Source organism: Balaenoptera acutorostrata, chromosome 5 (genome assembly GCF_949987535.1).
Source record: "Balaenoptera acutorostrata chromosome 5, mBalAcu1.1, whole genome shotgun sequence".
In the NCBI taxonomy this organism is placed as follows: Eukaryota; Metazoa; Chordata; class Mammalia; order Artiodactyla; family Balaenopteridae; genus Balaenoptera; species Balaenoptera acutorostrata.
This window is the reverse complement of record NC_080068.1, coordinates 45,029,200-45,050,119: the sequence shown is the minus strand read 5'-3', so window position 1 is coordinate 45,050,119 and position 20,920 is coordinate 45,029,200. Positions and strand designations below refer to the sequence as shown.

Genomic DNA, 20,920 nt, shown 5'->3' with positions numbered 1-20,920 from the left:
ACAAGCCTTCAGCTATTCTTTTTTTTTTTTTTTTAATTTTTTTTATTTATTTATTTTTGGCTGCGCTGGGTCTTCGTTTCTGTGCAAGGGCTTTCTCTAGCTGCGGCAAGCGGGGGCCACCCCTCAACGCGGTGCGCGGGCCTCTCACCATCGTGGCCTCTCTTGTTGCGGAGCACAGGCTCCAGACGTGCAGGCTCAGTAGCTGTGGCTCACGGGCCCAGTTGCTCCGCGGCATGTGGGATCTTCCCAGACCAGGGCTCGAATCCTCGTCCCCCGCATTAGCAGGCAGATTCTCAACCACTGCGCCACCAGGGAAGCCCCCTTCAGCTATTCTTATCGCTGATCAACACCAGAGGTTTTGACAACTGGCTTAACAAGTATTGAAAAGGGTTTTCATTGGTGAAATTAATGGCTTGTTAATTAGCAAAACAGGTGCTAGAAATGGGTTACCATTGGTGAAATTAGAATTATTCAGAACAGATGATTTGGGACACACACCTAGATACACATGAAAACAATACAGTAATATAATAAGTCCTGTAGTTGCTGCCTAATCTCTAAACATCCTGTGCCCAGCCAGTGGGTCAGAGGACTTTTGGTTTCCCCACAGTTCACTGAATCCTGACACTGCAATAGTGCCACACTTGCCTCAGGTAAACCTTTCTTGCAAAAGGTAAGAAAGGTAAATCTTTCAGGTGACCAAAAAGGATAGAACTGGAGCTTCATCTACCTGCAGAACAATTTGTACGACTGTGCTTGCTAATAAACACCTTCATGTGGGGAAGAATTCAGTATAATTCATTATAACCTGGCATCAAGAGTCTGTGTGTGTTGGAGGGGAGAGGTGGCTAATCATCATGCCCTTCTGACTAGCAGGGGCTACTGATATCTACCCCAAAGCATATCCAAGTTGGCTTAGACCTGTTCACAAAAGGAACCCACCCTCCAAACATACCTGGACACACTGCTTCTTGCCAGACAATTCTATAATCTATATTCTAGCAAACACACCTTTATGCTAATGGATTGATTTAAAGGATAAAACCAATATTGAGATAAGAAAACACAAATAAGACTGAGCCCCTGAGGGACAGAACAGATTGTGTAGTTAGACAATCACACTAAGCAATGATTTTACCTGCCATATCGTGACTACTTATTCTACAGCCAAACTGCATTTGAGCAAATTCTAGAATTATATTTGTTCCATGTGAAAAAGGAAAATCAAATTAAATGTTACCAGAACCAAAGTGGGCGAGCCAGTTCTACTCAGGGGGGTGGAGGGTAGGGGATGGGGGGATACATGGGTGCATATTTCATACCAGTGGGGATCTATTCTGCCCTGTTTCTTCTCTATTAAAGATGACTAGAGAAGCAAGAAAGGTCAGAGTATACTAATGGGTCTTCAGTTTGCAGAGAGAAGCCTGGAGCTGACTTTGAAGGGGGTAGGTAGAGAAAACCACACAATGAAATAGGAGAACTTTTAAGAGTAGCTGAGCCAGTAAAGAAAAATTGAGAAACAGAAAACCAAGAAAATGGAAGAAAACTAGAGTTCAGGCAAGAGTGGGACAGCACATGTGAAACAGTGAGCAGCTGATTTACAAACAGAACTAGAAGCCAGAGGTGACCAGGAAACAACTTCCCTTGAGGGACATCTGGATTTTACCAGCGTGAGTGTATAGACTTTGAATGTCAAAAACAGTAATTATGATCGGTAATAATTTTCTTTTTTACAGACCCTTTTGCCTAAATCAGAGAAAAAGGCTCTGTGATGTTGTGATATAATAAGAAATACTGCTTGGTCTTCGTCCCCCATTCCTGGCACAGACCTCCGAAAACCCTTGGAATGTCCTGAGTGATAGCACTGAGAGGAGTGTATTTTGTTATTCGTAACAAGCTCTTTTCAGCCGTACCTGAGTTTCTGCTAATGAGGTGACTCTTGGAGGATGGAACCAATAGGAACCAACAAGGAGATTCAAGGGTTGGGATTTTCAGCTCACGCCCCCAAGCTTCAGGGAGGAAAGGGAGACTGAAGATTGAGTTAATCATCAATGGCCAATGATTTAATCAGTCATGCCTACATAATGCACCTACATAAAAACTCTAAAGGCAGGAGTCTGGAGTGCTGCCAGGTCTGTGGACACATACAGGTGCAGGGAGGGTGGTGCATCCAAAGGGGCTGTAGAAGCTCCATGTACCCTCACCCCATACCTTGCCCAACCATCTATCCATTTGGCTGCTCATGAGCTGTATCCTTAATAATAAGCCAGTAATAATAAGTAAAACACTTTCCTGAGTTCCATGAGCTGCTCTAGCAAACTATCAGACCTGAGGAGGGGGTTGTGGGAGCCCCCAATTTACAGCCAGTTAGTCGCAACCAAAGTGGGGGCCTCAGTCTTGTGGGACTGAGTCCTTAGCCTGTCTTTAGCTAATTCCGGGCAGTTAGTGTCAAAATTGAGTGAAACTGTAGGATACCCAGTTGGTGTCTGCTGAAAATTGGAGAACTGCATGGTGCAGGGGAAAAAAAAAAAAAAAACTATTTGGTGTCAGAAGTCTTGTGAGCACAGAAAGAGTGTTTTCTTTCAGGCTCCTTTAAAAAAAAAAAAAAAAATCCTACATACATAACTACACCCATAGAAGAAAACTGCAACATCAAGGAGCCAAAGAGGGGTTACTAAGGGAGCATATTAGCTTTTCTTAGAGTTCATGGCTCAAGTAATGGAGACACTCTCACTTACGGTATGTTGAGTCCAAGCTGCTCTCTGAAGCTCACTGGCAGGTGAGCAGACAAGCAGAAGCATTCCTCTAGGAAATCCAGGTAGAAGCGCTCCGTGAAGCTCTTCCAGTTTGGTGGCATTTGACTCACAGCCAGGAGCCTGGGCTGTCTGTCTCTGCTCACAGAACCTTACCTCCTGTCGTCACCATCCATCCACAGGGTCTCCCCATCCTCCACCTTTCTACTCACACGCTCTGTCTTGAGATGGTTTTTACTTACTTTTAGAGGCTTTTCCCCATGTGAGCACTAACTAGCCCCCAAATGATGGCCCCTCATAACCACTACCTAAAGTAATTTTTCAGAGATGAACTTACACAGGTATGAATGTATAGATTAATACAAATATTTTCTACTTTATAGGTTTCACACTCAACCACCTCATATTCCTAAACAGTACTTCCACGAAATTCCTGAACTGAAGGCAAAACCACCACAAAGACTGCAGGTGATACGGCACTGTGGTTAAGAGCACAGGTTCTGGAGCCATATTGCTTGTGTGCAGATCCTAGCTGTCCTACATGCTAGCTGTGTAACGTGGGTAAGTCAATTCACCTCTCAGGGCTTCAGTGTTCTCAACTTTGAAACGAGGCTGTTACAGTACCCAAATCATAGACTTGTTGTGAGAGTTAGCATGTTTTGTAAAACATTTAGCCGGGGGTGTGCTGGACTTGACTCCTTTTAGCTCACAAAAGCCTTTGGGCAGCATCTCTTCCCACGTCTCCCTTCAGTGACATCACACATATGGCCTGGCACTGGTCGTGGTGGGAGTATTCACACCACAGAAACTGGCAGATGCTACAAATTAGAACTTTTTTTTTTTTTTATTGAGAGCTGATTGTTTAACATTTACCAGTGGACCCATGCATTTAGTGCAAGGGCTAGTACATAGTTAGCTCTCAAGAAATATGAGCTATTCTTAACAGGAAAGATGATAAAGGGGACTGTCTGGAAAGTTAAAGAATTTCCCCCCAACTTTTTCTCATCTTTGCAGTTATACAAAGAAAACTAAGTCAAACTATTCTTTGGTGATAGGGAAACTTCAAGCTAAACATATACCAAACGTCTCCAGCCCCAGCTAGCAACAATCTATATGTTCTTGACCGGAATCACCTTGCCCATTTCAATCTATGACATGGCACTAAGGTGCCTTATAAAAGATATATTGTACATAACATGTGAACACTTTTCCAGTGGTCCTGCCAAACTCAAGGACATGTGGGTTACATACTTCTACTGAAGTCTGTGAGTGAGTTCCTGCTTGGGAATCAGTTCAAGGACAAAACTCATAAGTACTTCATGAACAACACAGATATCTCAAAGATACAATTTTAAAGAAATGACTAATGGACTCCCTCATCACCCCAACCAAGAAAAAAAATCAGTGGAATAGAATCTTGTCAGAGTTTCCAGTTTGTTTGTAAAGGAGATGGATGCAGAATGAAAGAAATCAATCAAAAATGGTTTTTTTTTTCTTTCTCATGTTTACTGATAGAATTTAAAATCAAGATAAGTTTCCTAGAGTACTTACTGTGTAGTCTCTTTGGGCAGTGTGGAAATGAAGAAAATGGATTTTTAGTGTTTTATTTTATTTATTTTACTTTTTAGTATAAACAGGAAAAATGAATAAATCTACAAAGGCCAATGGACCATAGAAGTACAAATGGACCAGAGTTCAAGCAATAAGATCCTGCTTTGGGAAATCCTAAGTATTTCAGGAACACTATCAATAATGTTCTAAAATCTCCTTTTGCCACCCCTCTGTAATTAAGAATTTCATGATGTAACTCAGGCCCATAGCATACAACAGACCAGTAAATTACCGCTGGATTTCATAAGTCTCAGCCAAGTATTTAGTCATTGTCACACTACAAGCTTAGGATCTTGCCCATAATTCTGGGTGAGATGTTTATTATTCTAATCAGGTATCCACATAAGTGGGAAAGAAGAAAACTAGTTACTATAAATATACCAGCACATTATCCTTGAGCTATAACACTTGAAAGTTTCTGTTGAATCAAAAAGCAAATTCTGTTCACATGCTACAGTCAACCTGGTGACTACTCCTAGTGCACTGCTATAGGCAGATGGGATCTGAATGACTGATTGTCTTAATATTTAGTTTAGTGGTGACAGGGGCGGTGTGGCACACACAGCACTCCCAGCGAAAAAAGTAAGACAAGGTTTATGGCATTATCAACCCAGAAGAAAGTAAAGGAAAACATTCTGTTCCAGAGACAAAGATGGTCAGGAAACCATAGGTCCTCAAAAACAGTCATGCAAGGGCAAAGCTATCCACTCCCCAAGAAAGAAAAATAGAATACACACTTTCTTTTCTCTCTCCTCCATCAACAACAGAGAAGCCCTATTAACCGGGGACCATAAGAGTTCTTAGCACTGCAGGCTGCAACGCACTCCTCTCCCGCCAGCTTCCTGGCCTGAGGAAAGGGAGGAGGGTAGGGAAGAGGTGTCCTAGGAGAGAAGAGGCCTTTGGAGGCCAGCAGCGGAAAACAGATCCTTGTCTAAGAAAAGTAGGTCAAAAAACTACTGAACTCAACTGCTGACACACCTGAACGTCACTGCCCCAGGGCTGCCACCCAAAGCCAAATCAAGACTTTCCCAAGTCCAAGTCCTACAGCATACAGGAAAGTTAGAAAAGTTAACTCTGTAGCCTGCCCAGCTTCTAACTTCTCTCCACATAGAGTAGGGTTAGGAGGACAGATGCCTATATTAAAAATGCAAATTACTTTTCTCTCACCTTCCTTCCACCTTTTCAGAGAGCTCCATGTCCAACTATGCTCTTTCCTGTACCCACCTCTACCAAAGACCCACGTGACCTTGCTCATTTCGTGCAGATGCATTTCATCTCACACTCACGCCCATTCTTCACTACTGCCAAGACTAGAACAAAGTGCTTGGCTTTGGAGTGAAGGGACTCAGGCTTTGGAGTGAAGGGACATGAATGCTGTTTTCACTACTTACTATCTCTTTAACCTTGGATGAATTACCCTCTCTGAGAGATAGTTTCTGCATCTAGAAATGAGAATAAATCCTATTCCCCAGGTTTGTTGTGGATTAAATGGGATAACATATATAAAATGACTGGCACATGACAAGCTATGAACCTCTTGAATGGGATTAAGTATGGGATTTAATATACATAATTTAAATAAATATAGAAGAGGACCTCAAGAAGCCTGAGATCCAGGGCCAGATTTAGTGTAAGAGGAGGAGGAATGGGGTAGAAGAAAGGATGACAGAGGATAAAGGAAATACTATGGCTGTTTTAAATCCAAGATCTTGTCTTTGGATGACAGTATGGTGGAGTCAGTATATAAAGAGAGGATTAAACTATACAAAACATCTAGAAAAACTGTTTACAAAGTTAAAGGGAATACTTCTTCTCTACTCCTGATGAAGGGAACTCATTCAGTGTAATTCCCATGATCTCTCTGGGAGTAACCTATCTGATTGATAAATTTGAAGGAATAAACTGGACATGCTCAGTTCAGCTCTTCCTTTATACCTCTTGGTTCCTTTGTGTTCCTCCAGGGTAGCCCCAAGTCATGCCCTGACATCCCTTCTCCTCCATCCCTGCCCCACCCACAGAGACTCGGCCATGGTTCAGCACAGCCCATAACCAGGTGGGAAAGTAGGATTAAATCTATCCTCCAACTGAGCCTTTATGAGTACCTAAAGATGAGCTCTCATCTATCTTACTCTGTTGTCTTAATTCTTACTTTTCTTAGCACTCAGGCAGGACAAAGGGTTTTATTTAATGGGCTCCCTTCAAGGATCCCAACAAACGTTAATGCTATTTATGGATATTGGAAAACTAACAAAGCAAAGAGAACACCCAAAACTGGTCTGGCTATGTCAAAATAATACTAATTAGAATAAATGGCAAAAAAATTCCACTATGACTAACTGTCATATGTATAATAACTACTAAAAATACCATTCATGTGGGTCATCTGATTTTTCTTTGAAATGTAATGTGTTAAATTTAATACATGTATTTCCATATATTTAGGCTTCCTCTGTTCTTCTAGCACTCAAACATTACAAAAATGGCAACCACTTGAGTGGATACAGTCTAAGCAACCTGATTAAACCCTAGTCCTTGCCCCCAGCTAGACCCTGACCTGTGGGCTTTCCTGAACTGACCTGCAGGAGGTCGATTCACTGCTTACAGTAAGTTTTGTATGCACCAAGGGATCCACACCTTCCACCGTAGGGAGGTAGTTACTTAGAGAGAAAGCAGTTAAAATGTGAAGTTCATCATCAGTGGAAGCTCACAGGATGACCCAGAGGGCCTACTTCTTGGAGAGAAAGTAGGATTTTAACTGACAGATTCGATCCTAGGTTCCTCTCTAGGACCTCCCAATAGAGGTCATGAACTGTGATGTAACTGCACGGTTTCAAACCACTTTCAGTTCAGTTCACACCAGGCCCCCATGGAAGGCATTTCAGGCTTCCACCTCTCTCTGCATGCCAGTCTCAATCACCCCGTCCCGCTCCCGGCCACCCTATGTTTATGACTTTAGTATGAGAGGTTTAAACTGCGTCTGTCTCTGTTACTGACTGTTCACCTTTCATCCACAATACTTGAGTCCTTCCCTAAATCGCTCCCTTTGAGATAAGTGAGTGGGTTCTTCATGCTCCTGTACAAGTAGCTTTCTTGACCCAATTATAATCAGACTGAGACTCTAACAAGTTTTTACCCTTGAAACTAACCAAGGATCCTGAAGCTTGGGGGCTCTGTTCTCCTATGGGTGGTAAGATCCTTAAAGTTTGGGGCTATGTTTTGTTCACTTCTGAATTCCCCAGTGCTTCAAAGAGCAGCTCTCATGAGTAGCTGTCGAATAAATCCTTGCAAATGAATAATGAAGCACTTACACTCTAACAGGAAAACTCAAAAGCTTTAGGAAATGCTCCATAAATCAACAAGATGATGAGCAAGAAGGATGACTCAAGAGAACTGCTTATAATGGTATAAGAGACTAGGACCCCAACTCAGCCAGATTTCACGACCTAGGAGAAGAATTTCTTCTTTTACACCCTCAGTCGTGCTGGGCTGTTTCCATTTTTGCTGGGTTTGGCCGCTCAGAACCCTCCTCTCCCCCATGCAGCTTCAGTACTTTTTCTATCCTATATTTCATCGGGCAACTTTTTAGGAAAAAGCTGAACACACACACACACACACACACACACACACACACAGTGGTTCTTGGTGACCTCTAATTGGTATAAACTGATCAACACATTGCTCTGCCTTGGCCACTGTGATTGCTTCAGGGATGTCACAAGAAGGTGAGATTCCACCCCAGACAATGAGATATGGAGAACTCCTTCTTGGAGGAGGTTTCTAAGAAACATAGTTCTTTGCTCTCTTGTGACTGCTACTGAAAGTTGTGCTGTCTACCCCTGCAGGACATAAGCAAGGAAGTACAGAGCCGCCAGAAGCTGCTAGCAGCCATCTTGTGGCAAACCACACAAGGCATAAGGAAAACAGAGAAGAGGAAGGAAGAGACAAAATGATGGACTCAATGAACCACTGGCTCCAGCCTGACCTGAAGCCTGACCTACCTCTGTGAGTTCTCAGTTACGTGAGCTGATAAATGCCTCATTGTTTTAGCCAATTTGAGACCAGTTTTCTGTTACCTGCACATGGCTAAAGCCAAATTCAATTAATTGATCAAGGCAGCTCTTAATAAGTTGCTATGTCCTCAATGAGTTGAAAAGTTTAAACACATCAAGGTCAAGGGACCCACTAGGGGGACTTTCAATGCAGCAAAAAAAGGGAGAGAATGCAAAAGCCTCAGCACTTCCCAGCCTATGCCCTCACCTCTGGCCATTTCAGCCTCTTTGGATTCCCTTCAGCCATTTATCTGCATTCATTACATGCTAATTATGTTCAAGCCAGTGCCTAGAGAATGAACAAAAACACTGTCTCTACTTTCTAGAAGCTCATAAATAACTATAGAATGTGTGTAGGTAAAGACTTATAAGTATTAAGAAACTAAAATGAAGTTTTAAAAAGTGGATTTCCCCCTAAATTCCCTTTAATTTTAAGCCATATTTTTTTACAGTTTCAACTTGGATTAAAAATAACTTCACAATAAACTACAAATGTATTAACAGTAAGCGCCAGAGCAGTGGAAAATCTAACAAAATAATATCTGTGAAACCTTTTGTGCAGCACAATGTACCATGCACCCATGTACTGTTTCATAAACAATAACGGCCAAGAATTATTGGACATCTACTGTATGCCATGTGCTAGTAATGCTGAACATTCTGTATACATTATCTCAATCTCTACCACAAATTGTTATTCCCGTTTGATAGATGAGAATGCCAAGGCACAGAGAATGTAATTGATTTGCCCCAGACCACACAGTGAGAAAGCAGTGGGCTAGGACTTGAACTCAGGCAATCTGACTTCAAATCCTGGATCTCTCACTACTGTGTTATTCTGTTAAAAGATTTCATAACATACGGTGGGCAGAATAATGGTCCCCCAAAGACATCCATGTTCTACTCCCCTGACTATGACTATGTCAGGCTACATAGCAAGGGGGAATTAAGGGTGCTGATGGCATTAAGGTTGTTAGTCAGTTGACCTTGAGCTGTGAAGATTATCCTGGATTATCCGCTTGGACCCAACGTAATCACAGCAATGACAAAAGCAGAAGTCAGACTGATACAGCAATGACAAAAGCAGAAGTCAGACCGATACAACGTGAGAAAGACTCAACCGGCCATTGCTGGCTTTGAAGAGGAAGGAAGGGGCCATGAGCCAAGAAGTGAGGGCAGCTTCTAGAAGCTGGAAAAGGTGAGAAAGCACATTCTCCCTTACAGCCTCCAGATAGGATCGCAAGCCTGTCAGCACCTTGATTTTAGCCCAGTAAGATCCATTTTTGGACTCTGACCTCCAGAACTGAAAAATAATAATTTTGTTTTGTTTAAAGCCACTAAGTTTTTGGCAATTAGTTACAGCAGCAACAGGAAACTAACATACAAAGTATGTATACATTTTCACACCATATAGGTAAAAAGATGCATAAGATAACAATGGTCCCCAAGATATTATTTTTAAAAAGTGAGTCAAAATCCAACCCTATGGGAAAAGAAGCACTGGCCTTGGAGATACCAGAGTTCGGTTCATACTGACAAGTAACTAAATGACCTTGGGCAAGTTACCAAGCTCTCTGAGTGAGTTTCCTTCTCTGTAAATCAGGGATTACTCTTCTCATAGGGCTGGAGTAAGGACTAAGAGAGTTTTTAGAAACAAGCTAACACAATGCTGGGCACTCACCTGCCCCCTTCTTCTTATAAACCCCCAAAGGAACACTGAGAAAAAAACACAATCATCTTAGGAAAAAGCTGTATTTTATTAATATTCAGGATATCAAACAATTTAAACATCAATGTAATTTGCTATATGGAAATGGTGTGAATTCTAAAAAAGAGATCAACATACCCCAAATTTTAAGGCAAGAAGTTTCTCATCCTAGGGGTCATGCTAGAGCTTTGGTCTCTCTCTTCTCTCTGTTTCTGTCTGTCTGTCTGTCCGTCTCACTCTCTCTCCAGGGATCAAGTTAAAGTAAGATAGTAGTCCAACAAAAAGAAAGATGTAAACACATTGATTTATGTCCATTTTGCTGTGCAAATAACTAGCACTGTTTTCGTTACATAGGCTGCTTCTCAAGAGGAATATATATTTTTAAAACGGCCTTCTCTGGGGCTTCGACTGAGATCTGCATATCAAGGTTTTACCCTTTCCCCCAGTGACCCATTTGTCTGAGGGAGGCATTCAATTAGACTGCCTGAGCAAATTGATTCAGTATTGACCAGGAAAGGCTTCTCGCTTGAAAGACATATTACACCAAGGTGGAGGTGTCACTGCCACCAGTCAATACCCAAGTGCAAAGGCCCAGATGATTCAGGAATAGGAAATGAGGAAAGGTCCTCCCCAGGCATTTGGAGCAGAAAAGCCTCCTCTTTCTCTCACAGAAGAGGTAGCATGGGAGTGAGAAGCCCAATAAATTGGGGTTTCATAAAGGTAGGAAACTGATTCCCAGTCTCTGCTAGCATTAAATGGGAATAAGGAAAATGGAAATTCAGGAATGAGGCAAAAGTTACTTTACCTCACAATCCAAAACTGGGATTTGAGGTTTCAGTAATCTTATCTCTCAAGGTCATTGCTCTTTAGAGAAATACCCCTGCTCTTTTCAGATACCCTGGCCTCTCCTCCCTCTGCAGGTGCAGCCCTGAAGCCCAGGTCTGACAAATTTATCAAAACTCTCTCTTTACGACCTTCACACATTGTGTTTATCAACAAAAGATAGACACTCAGTTGTTTTAGACAAGAAATTGGGTCCCTTTACATCCAGACCATCAAAAAGCACTGTATACCCAGTGAGACAGAAATAAATGCTAATCGATGATAAGCACGCTTTATTTAATATAAAACTGGTACTCAGATTAAAGGGCAGGAAGGACCCAAGTTTGCGGTGTCTGATGTTGGCTTTTAATCTTTATTATTTCTCAAATGATGGCTTTGATTTGTTGAAATGTTTTATAGCCTTGAATATCTGACAGAATAAATTAAACCCTTTCTAAGAGCTTTCCCTTGATTATCCCAAGTACCCACTATAGATAAGATTGTCCTTTACATCCCTCTTGAAAAATCATAAAATTGGTTCCATTAAAATAATTAGGACCCCCACCTTCATTTTAAGATTTAGCCTCTACATGTTTACAGCACTGCTATTTTATTTACATTTTCACATCCTTGGAACAGGGTGACCATTTTCATTGCGTGGCACACATATTATTAAAGACTTGTAGTTTCCAAATGTCACTGGTGAAAGCTGAAATCCATTATCATTTACTCTCAGAAATGAAGCCCATCATGCTGTGCACTTGCAGAAAAGAATAAAGAGGTTTAAACCAGAATCTGCATAATCCCAGGTAGAGGCAGAAGCAGCAGTAGTGGGAGAAAAAAAAGGCATCATCTCTGATATGCAAACTCAGGGGAAAAAATGGCATATATTACAAATCAGGCCATGTGAATGCACAGTACCCAAGAATATGCTTAAATAAGTACACACGTTGTGATGAATCTATTCAAGGCATTGATGATCATTTTCTAAGCTATTTCATAAAGTTCCTCAGACACACATATATGCACAATTCTGTAGTGAAAATACAGCTGCCATTCCTTCTATTTTCATTTGGAAGCCAATGGCAGATAAAATGAAAAACCCTGTCTTCAACCCTATCCAAAAAGATCCTCCTCAGAGAATACTTTCATTTATTATTTCTTTCCAAATAAATTTCTAATATTATTCATATGCCTGATTGAAAAAATATTTCCAGTATTAAGTTAAAGGGGAATAAGGAAATGGGTGAGCACATGCCCAAAGCAGAGAGGAAAATGTCCTATATACTCCAGAACCTTGCTCAAACTAAAAGGATAGAAGGGGACACATTTCTCAAAGAATCCATTTCTTTTAACAATAACTCAATTTCAAATAATGGTGTTAGCCACTAAAATAATAACTATGAAGATTATGTATAAAACATGAAAAAGAGTTTATAAAATGTAAATGCAAAAGAAAACATGGAATTGTGTCTATACTATTACTGCAACCTTGAGAAATTATTTATATAGGTATATTTATACCTATAGAGAAAAGGTCATAAAAATATACACAGATATGATGATAGTAATTATTTTTGTGTAGGAGAGTGGTGGCAGTTAAGGATGGATATTTTCCTTATTCTCTTTATCTGTCATTTCTAATATTTTTACAATGAAAATATATTGCTTTTTAATTTAATTTAAATTTTTTAAAATCTTTAATTTTAAAGATACAAGAGGCTAAAGACTCTAAACCCCATCTCCAACTTTTTTGTAGGGAAAATTATGTTCTCAAAGCATTGAATTCACAAGGCTAGGGGAAAATATTACCATTTGCGGCTCACTATATCTGCTACTTATTCATTATGAATTTCTTAAATTGGAGAAGGCCATACCTGCTGGGAGAACTTGGGAAGGATGAGTAAGGAAACCCAAGGAAAGTATCAAGTACAATTGAAGTTACTGAGTTTCCTGGATGTTTATTCACAACATTGATGGTGTTCAGGATAACCTACCCCAAGATAGGGCACCTTGGCATAAAGTGAAAGAAATTTAAGAAATGTCACATGCAGGAAGGACTTTCTGAACTTCCCCTGAAGTAGGTCACAAAACCCTTATGGGAGAGGGGCCCTCCCTATGCAGGGAGGAAAGGAACATCCTTATTTCCAAGGTGGAAGGATGTTGAAAGGAATCTGAACAGGCCTTGCTCTTTTCCCGTGTACTACCCTTAGCTCATACTCTGTTATCCTATCGCATTTTTCCACGACTTTCCACTCTTCATCAAACCTAGCGTGAAAACGCTCTGGCTTAATCGCTTCTTCAAGTCTTTGCTTCCTTATTAAGGCTCTCATGTCATGTAAAAGTTATATTAAATACATTTGTATGCTTTTTTCTTGTTAATCTGTCTTGTTATAGGGGCCCCAGCCAAGAACTTAGAAGGGCAGAAGGAAAAGATTTTTCCTCCCCTATAGCATCATGAAGAAAAACTATATTAGCACACCATGTTAAGTCCAAATCATTTCAGAAAAATATTTAAGTAATGGGTAGAAAGGGCTCTTCCCTTCCCTCACCACAGCACCCCTCAGCCTCGGTCTACACCAGCTTAAGGTTAGCTCCTTTCCTTCCAATAAAGTGTTCACACGCAGGGAGAGGCAGGAGGTAATACTGGAGGCTTTATTAACATGTGAAGAACTGTGAGTGAATGTGCTACTCACAAAACTGAAAAATTAGTAACCATGGATTTAGACTAGGCCTCACAGGATACCAAGCTCAGCTCCTCTTATGAAGTTCTATCGGTGTTCATATCCTTTGCACTATTCCCTTGATAACAAAGACGAGACTCTTTCTTCAACAGAGACTGTCAGCTGTGACAAAATCAGGGAAGATTTCTCACTTGGCGAGTGTCTTAGAAAATAATCATGGGGTGGCATAGAGGGAGCTATGGCTAAACATCACCCGGACTTGATCTTTTGCCTCAAGCAGGCTCGTGTTGCCATTGGAAGACTGTGTGAAATATGTGATGGCAAGTGTGTGATCTGTGACTCCTATGTGTGTCCCTGCACCCTGGTGCGCATGTGTGATGAATGTAACTACGGCTCTTACCAGGGACACTGTGTGATCCGTGGAGGCCCCGGAGTTTCAGATGCCTATTTTTGTAAGGAGTGCACCATCCAGGAGAAAGACAGAGATGGTTGCCCAAAGATTGTCAGTTTTGGGAGCTCTAAGACAGATCTCTTCTATGAACGCAAAAAATAGGGCTTCAAGAAGAGGTGATTGGTGGGCTGTCTCTTCCTCCCCCCATCAAGCTGCTGCAGCTGCCAAAAGAGATGCCTACAGAAAGGAAATGGAACACACAGCATCACCGGAATTGCCTATTAGTACACTGGCACCTTTCCACCCTTTCCTCTCCTCTCACCCAGACATGGTAGGAATGGAAAAAAAAGATTCTTCGCAGAGCACTCTGGCAGACTGTATCACAGAAAAATGGATAGATTGGTTCATGGCGTTCCTTAAATTCAAGAAGCAAGACTGTGTTATCCACATCGAGAAGTTCTGTACACCAAAAGCTTCTAAAACAGGAATGATCTATCAGTTCAGTCTTCTGTTTGAGGAGCTGTGAAGCTAGCTGCAGGGAGAAGCATGTTCTTGCAGCAGCTCTGATGGCAGTTGTCCTTGATGAAACATCTGCAGGGTGGTAGTGGGCTCTCAGAACAATAAGTGTGGGCATTTCATCTGTAACACCCACCAGGTGGTGCTGGTTCATGTTATTTTTCTTCTAAAAATTGGAAACCTTTTCTGTTGCTATTGTATTAATAAAGCAGGTGCTTATTTTCTGGTAGTCAGCCTATTTTCTGGTAGTCAGCCCCTTCCCAATTTAATCTTAACTCTAGGAATTTTAGTCACCCAGGAATTTGTGATTCAGAATAAAGGTATTGGGATTCATGCAAAAAAGAAAATAATCATGGTAAGAGAAAGCACTTGTGATGTTTAGGAAAAAAATGTAGAGTTCTTGTTTAAGTATCTACACATAAATTAACCAGTCACAAAGAATAAGTAACACTGAAAGGAACAATACTGATATGTAAGCAAGATGCCAAAAAGCAAGAAATCTAATAACCAGACTCTCAACTCTGTGTGTCTACAGCATCAATTGAATATTTAAAAACCTGAACATGTAACGGTAAAAAGAACAGACACTCTAAGAATGAGCTAAGCAAAGCCAATTCATACTTTCCCATTGCTAATTTGCAGAATGGGAAAAGTGCTTTTGGAGGAAGGTAAAAACACATAGCTTGTTATTTATGTATTTACCAAAATTAAAATGAAGGACAATCAACATACTAAACTACATAATACTGATTTTGGCTCTACAGTTTCAGCAGAGACAGGAAGTCTCACCAAACATTCCGTCAGCTCCTCAACGTAAGAAAGAAGCAGCCACGTCACTGGGTCACTACTTGAAGGACAGGGTCTCGAACCACAGCAGCCTTTGCGTGAGCCACTGTTGTGTTAAACCAACTAGGCTTTGGGGATCGAGTGATCCCACAGCTTGACCTAGCCTACCCTGACTACAATAGTCAACTCTAACTTTTCTTTGCCTTAATCAACATTAACTTTTCTTCTGCCTTGCCATAAAATTGATAATTCAAAAAGAGTTGGGCTTCCCTGGTGGCGCAGTGGTTAAGAATCCGCCTGCCAGTGCAGGGGACACGGGTTCGAGCCCTGGTCCAGGAAGATCCCTCATGCTGTGGAGCAACTAAGCCAGTGCACCACAACTACTGAGCCTGCGCTCCAGAGCCCACGAGCCACAACTACTGAAGCCCGTGTACCTAGAGCCCATGCTCCGCAACAAGAGAAGCCACCGCAATGAGAAGCCCGTGCACTGCAATGAAGAGTAGCCCACGCTCACCGCAACTAAAGAAAGCCCGTGCACAGCAACGAAGACCCAATGCAGTCAAAAATTAATAAATTTTAAAAATAAATTTTAAAAAAACAAAAAAACAAAGAGTGAATATGCTAATTTATATACATACATATATATATATATATATATATATATATATATATATATATATGAGAAGCAGCAAGGGCTATCTTAAATATTTAAGAGTTTTAATACACATTATATCAATTGACATTAATTGGTGTCCCATGGGGAGAAAAAGGGTTTCATAGTCAAGTAATCCTTAAATCCTAGAGATTTAAAATGTAAAGTCAAATATTAAAGGTTCTGAAAAGTCCTACACCAAAGAATAGGTGTAACTGCCCAATCCAGCATTTTTCAAGTAAACTAACAATATTTCAGTGAAAAAGAGCTTGGGAAATGCTAATTCTATTCCCCCCAGTCCCCCCAAAAACTCATTTGCATGCTAATAAAATCTGTATCCAGCTACTATTGAAATTTATTTGCATTCCCTAAGCAAATTTATTTGCATTCCCTAAGCATCACCTGGTAAATGAAGAGCGTGATAGTCAAGATACTTAACCTCAATATATCCCAGACATCTGTCAGTCAGAATGGACTCTAGGCCATGAAAACCCCCTACTGTGCCAGGCTGTAATTCTTTAATTACTGGATTGTAGGAAGGTCCAGGATGCAGAGGGCAGAGAGAGAGGTAGGTCCTCAGAACAGTGGCTATGCACCAACTGGTATAGTTGATATTTTACATCCAATACTAACTAAATATCAATTGCGCCTAAGGGTAAGTGATAGATAACGTATTTACTTTAAGATTATGATTTGAACATTTCTTCATCTTCACTTGCCTAAAAGGCCTAAGTCTTGCTTAATAATTTATTTCTGAAGACCTTTTATTTTTCAGTGGGTAGTCAACAAATTTAACAGGTATGGAAGTCCAGAAAATGTTTAATAGGCACCTATCATATGACAGGCACTGTGGTAGATGTTTTCATAAAATTAAACAAGAAAACATGTTTTTCTGTAACCCAGGGCATGTTAAGACATTTAATTGATACATACTTGCAGATTGAAATATTGACAAGGCAATAGTTTAACTGGATATTTGACAAATGTATTTCAAAAAAATGTTTAAGTCTGTTTCATCGTATTGAAACTAAAGACACAGCATGAACATACCTAGTATACATTTCCTTGTATGGAAAACTATTCGGCTTTGTTGAAAGAGTATCTGAATGTAAGTTTGATTTTACAGGTAAAAGATTCTCCTCACCGCCTGGAATCAACTTATTGAACTCTGTTTTCAATAAGAAGCATTTTTTAAAATTTGGAAATGTTCTGGAACATTATAACGTGTTCAGAATGGAGTGAAGCAGGAGTTAATTCAACTAATCTTCTGCATCTCCTTAACAGCCAAAAATTCGTATCTATCTACCAACAAGATATTTTAAGCCCTGTTTTGGATCTAAACATCCAAGGAAATGAAACATTCATATGATGTTTCAGGACCCTATTTTAAACAGGGTCCTTTTAGTGGCTGAGCTGATCAATAATGACCTAAAATATTTCTTAAAAATCTCAGCCACTATCAAATTTAATTTATGTAAATGAAGAACATGATAAGATTGATCCAAGAATCATTCTTGGCTTTGAGAAAATGCTGCCATCAGTGTTTTCTTCTATATCCTTTAAAACGAAGGCAGGGATTTGAGGCATTATTCCAGAGAAAAATGAGTCCTGGATTTTAGCAAATAGGAACTCACTATATTCCTCCATGTTTACTCTTCATTCTTCTTTACTTTACTCCTTAAATTATACTCAAATGCCCTTGACAAACAAGGGAAATATCCAATCTTAATGGCTGAATAGTTCCATCATCATTTATTAATTCTAAGTTTGTTTGGGCGCTTTACTCCACTTGGGTTGGCCTTAAGTATCCCAGTTTGTGACTCCTTGGTCCAAAATACAAGGCCAGACTCTGCCATCATAAAAGATGATGAAAAAGTTCTTAATCAGTTCTTGTGGGATAAGCTACTCAGATCTGTTGTTTTGCCAGTGTTTGTAATCTTTTCTGTTTAAATTACAACTCAGAGTTCAGGAAGTGCTTTCAGATTAAACAGAATGAGATTTAAAATTCTAACTCGGGGGCATACCCCTGACATAATTAGCAGTTAAAATCAATATGGACCCCTATTGTTAGGTGATTACTGAGATAATCCTCAACTCTAATGCAATATGCTGGATGAGGCAGTGTAAATTTATGTAATTTATACTCTATTGTGAATTATTTGCCTTGGATTGGATTTATTTAATATGGTACTTCTTTACATCCTTTACAAAGTGTCAAGGAAATACAGTGTGTCTATTTACATAATATCTCAATCATTCCATCACCATTTATTAATTCTGTGTTTGTTGGGAGGAACTGGGATGTTAAGGTAAATTGAATATCTTATTGACTGAGAGGAAACCAGAAGATAATTAGCTAATATCTTGAAACCTTTCTAAAATGTACATCTACTTCCAGTTAAACATGATGCATTGAACACTTTCTGATACTCCAATTTTAGGAAAGACAAAGAAAAGTTAGGAGAAGACAGAAACAGAATATTGGAGGATGGAGAGCAGATTGACAAGTGATCCTGACTTAGCAGACCTGAGAAAACTTAATCCTAAAGCAGCACCGAAAGAAACCAAAAGCAAACCAATTATTTCCTCAGAATGATTAAAAGACATAGAAGACTAGTAATATACCTCCAAAAGAGTAGGAAATTGAGCAGGGTGAAAAACAGGAAGATTGATTGGGAGTCTGCACAAGACTGCTCTAGATATCCTCCCCAAACTACAGAGGACTCTAGATTCACTCTCTGGAGATGGAGAATGGAAGGGATTATGGGCTAGAGGACACCAGGGACACAGAGAATAAGGAATATCACACTAAAGATAGGATGATCATATAAAAGCCACATATTGAAAGGTAAGATTCCCAGTTTCTTACCCACCCTTGCATCCAGAACTCACATAGCTAGGCTTTTAGTTCTTTCCCAACAGGCAGGAGTTTGGGAAACTTCTCTCTGGAAAAACTTGCCAGCCCCAGAGAATGGGGCATTGATGGGGGATTGCAGGAAGAGGCAGAGGCAACTGAAATGGCCTAGCCTAATCATCCTACACTGAAGCCTTTCAGTCAACAAGTCACACACAGAACTTCCAATAAGAACTTCAGTGCCCGCTTCTTAAATATGAAAAACAGAAGAAAAAAATTTTTTTCAAATAAACCTAAAAGCCCACCACTAATGTTCTCTGATTGATAAGAGAAGATCCTGAACTGAAAGAAATAAGGGAAAGAGTCTATATGAAAGAAGCATTGTCAAAGAGAAATTGCACTGGATAGTTAAACAGGCGAGGAAGACTTTATTCGGGATTATTGCAACAGGGATCAAGACTATTTGCAGTAGGGAAGAGAGACTGAACTCAACTCCAGATACAATAGGGACAGCTGGGGATTTAGAGCCCATAGGCAGGATGAGGGAGTCGGCAGATGGGAAATCACTAAGAAGAAATTTGTTAGGTATCAAAGGTTGGGGGGATGAGGAATTTGATCGGATACCAAGGGCGGGGGGCGGGGTGGGGGGGAATTCTTACTAAACTAGCTTAGCAGGATTCTTGCTAAAACTGGGCTGGCAGGCCATGGAGAGGCAGAGTCAAGAAAGGGGCTCAGTGAAGCCTTGTCATCACCCAGAAATTAAAAATTAGTTCTTGGGAATTAAAAATATGATAGCAAATGCAAAGATTTTAATATGAGAATTGGGAGATAGGGCTTCCCTGGTGGTGCAGTGGTTGAGAATCCGCCTGCCAATGCAGGGGACACGGGTTCGAGCCCTGGTCTGGGAAGATCCCACATGCCGCGGAGCAACTGGGCCCGTGCGCCACAACTACTGAGCCTGCGCGTCTGGAGCCGTGCTTCGCAACGGGAGAGGCTGCGATAGTGAGAGGCCCGCGCACCGCGATGAAGAGTGGCCCCTGCTCGCCGCAGCTAGAGGAAGCCCTCGCACAGAAATGAAGACCCAGCACAGCCAAAAATAAATAAATAAATAAATAAATTTATTTATTTTAAAAAAAAGAGAGAATTGGGAGATAATAAGAAAAACAAAAAATACTATAGAAAATGGAAAATATAAGCAAAATAATCAGATAGGTACTCCTGCTCCTCGCCTAGCCTCCATAACCAGCATAGCAATGGGCTGACAGGTTCCCAGAGACACAAAGGAACAGGGTCTTTATGGAGATATCATCTCTCAGAGGGCTGGCCTGCCACTCACTGAAGGTCATCTACATTCTGGGCAGTCAAGATGTGGCTTAGGATGGGTCCAAGAGCCTGCCACACATTCCCAGTTCTCGCTCTCTGTGTGTAATGAGCTCCTGTACCAACCCCATAATTACAGTATCAAAAAGTCCCGACAGCACCCACCAAAGCTCCTAAGGAATGAATTAAATTTTCAAACATTCCGACATGACAATTACAGCCTTTGCGTACTTCAAGGTTTGCAGGGTAAATGACCCCAGTTAAAGTATGGATTTATTACTTGAAATCTCCCTCCCCTCATTTCTTTTAACCTTGTGTATCAGCTTTCTATTGTGGCTGTTACAAATTACCAGCAACTTAGTGGCTTAAAATAATATAAATTTATTATCTTACATATCTGTAGGTTAGAAGTCCAACACGGTCTCACTGGGCTAAATCAAGGTGTCAGCAGGGCTGTGTTCCTTCCCCGAAGCTTTAGGAGAGAACACATTTCCTTGTCTTTTCCAGCTTCTAGAGGGAGTTCATCCCTCAGCTCATGGCCCCTTTCCATCTACAAAGCCAACAGATCTAGTCCTTCTCAGATCACGGTGTGCCAGGGACTTCCCTGGTGGTCCAGTGGGTAAGACTTGGCACTCCCAATGCAGGGGCCCCGGGTTCGATCCCTGGTCAGGGAACTAGATTCCGCATGCATGCCACAACTAAGAGTCCGCATGCCACAATGAAGATCCCGTGTGACGCAACTAAGACCCGATGAAGCCAAAATACATAAATAAA

General features: G+C 40.8%; 2 protein-coding genes across 3 annotated transcripts in view; one reads left to right on the top strand and one right to left on the bottom strand.

Annotated features, from left to right (window-relative positions):
• RASGEF1B (RasGEF domain family member 1B) overlaps positions 1-20,920 on the bottom strand; it is a 560,362-nt gene that overhangs the window by 507,164 nt on the left and 32,278 nt on the right. The window lies entirely within an intron of this gene.
• LOC103015606 (PHD finger-like domain-containing protein 5A) lies at positions 13,862-14,180 on the top strand. The gene has a single exon (XM_057547298.1). The coding sequence runs from the start codon at positions 13,866-13,868 to the stop codon at positions 14,178-14,180; it is 315 nt and encodes a 104-aa protein (XP_057403281.1). The 5' UTR covers positions 13,862-13,865.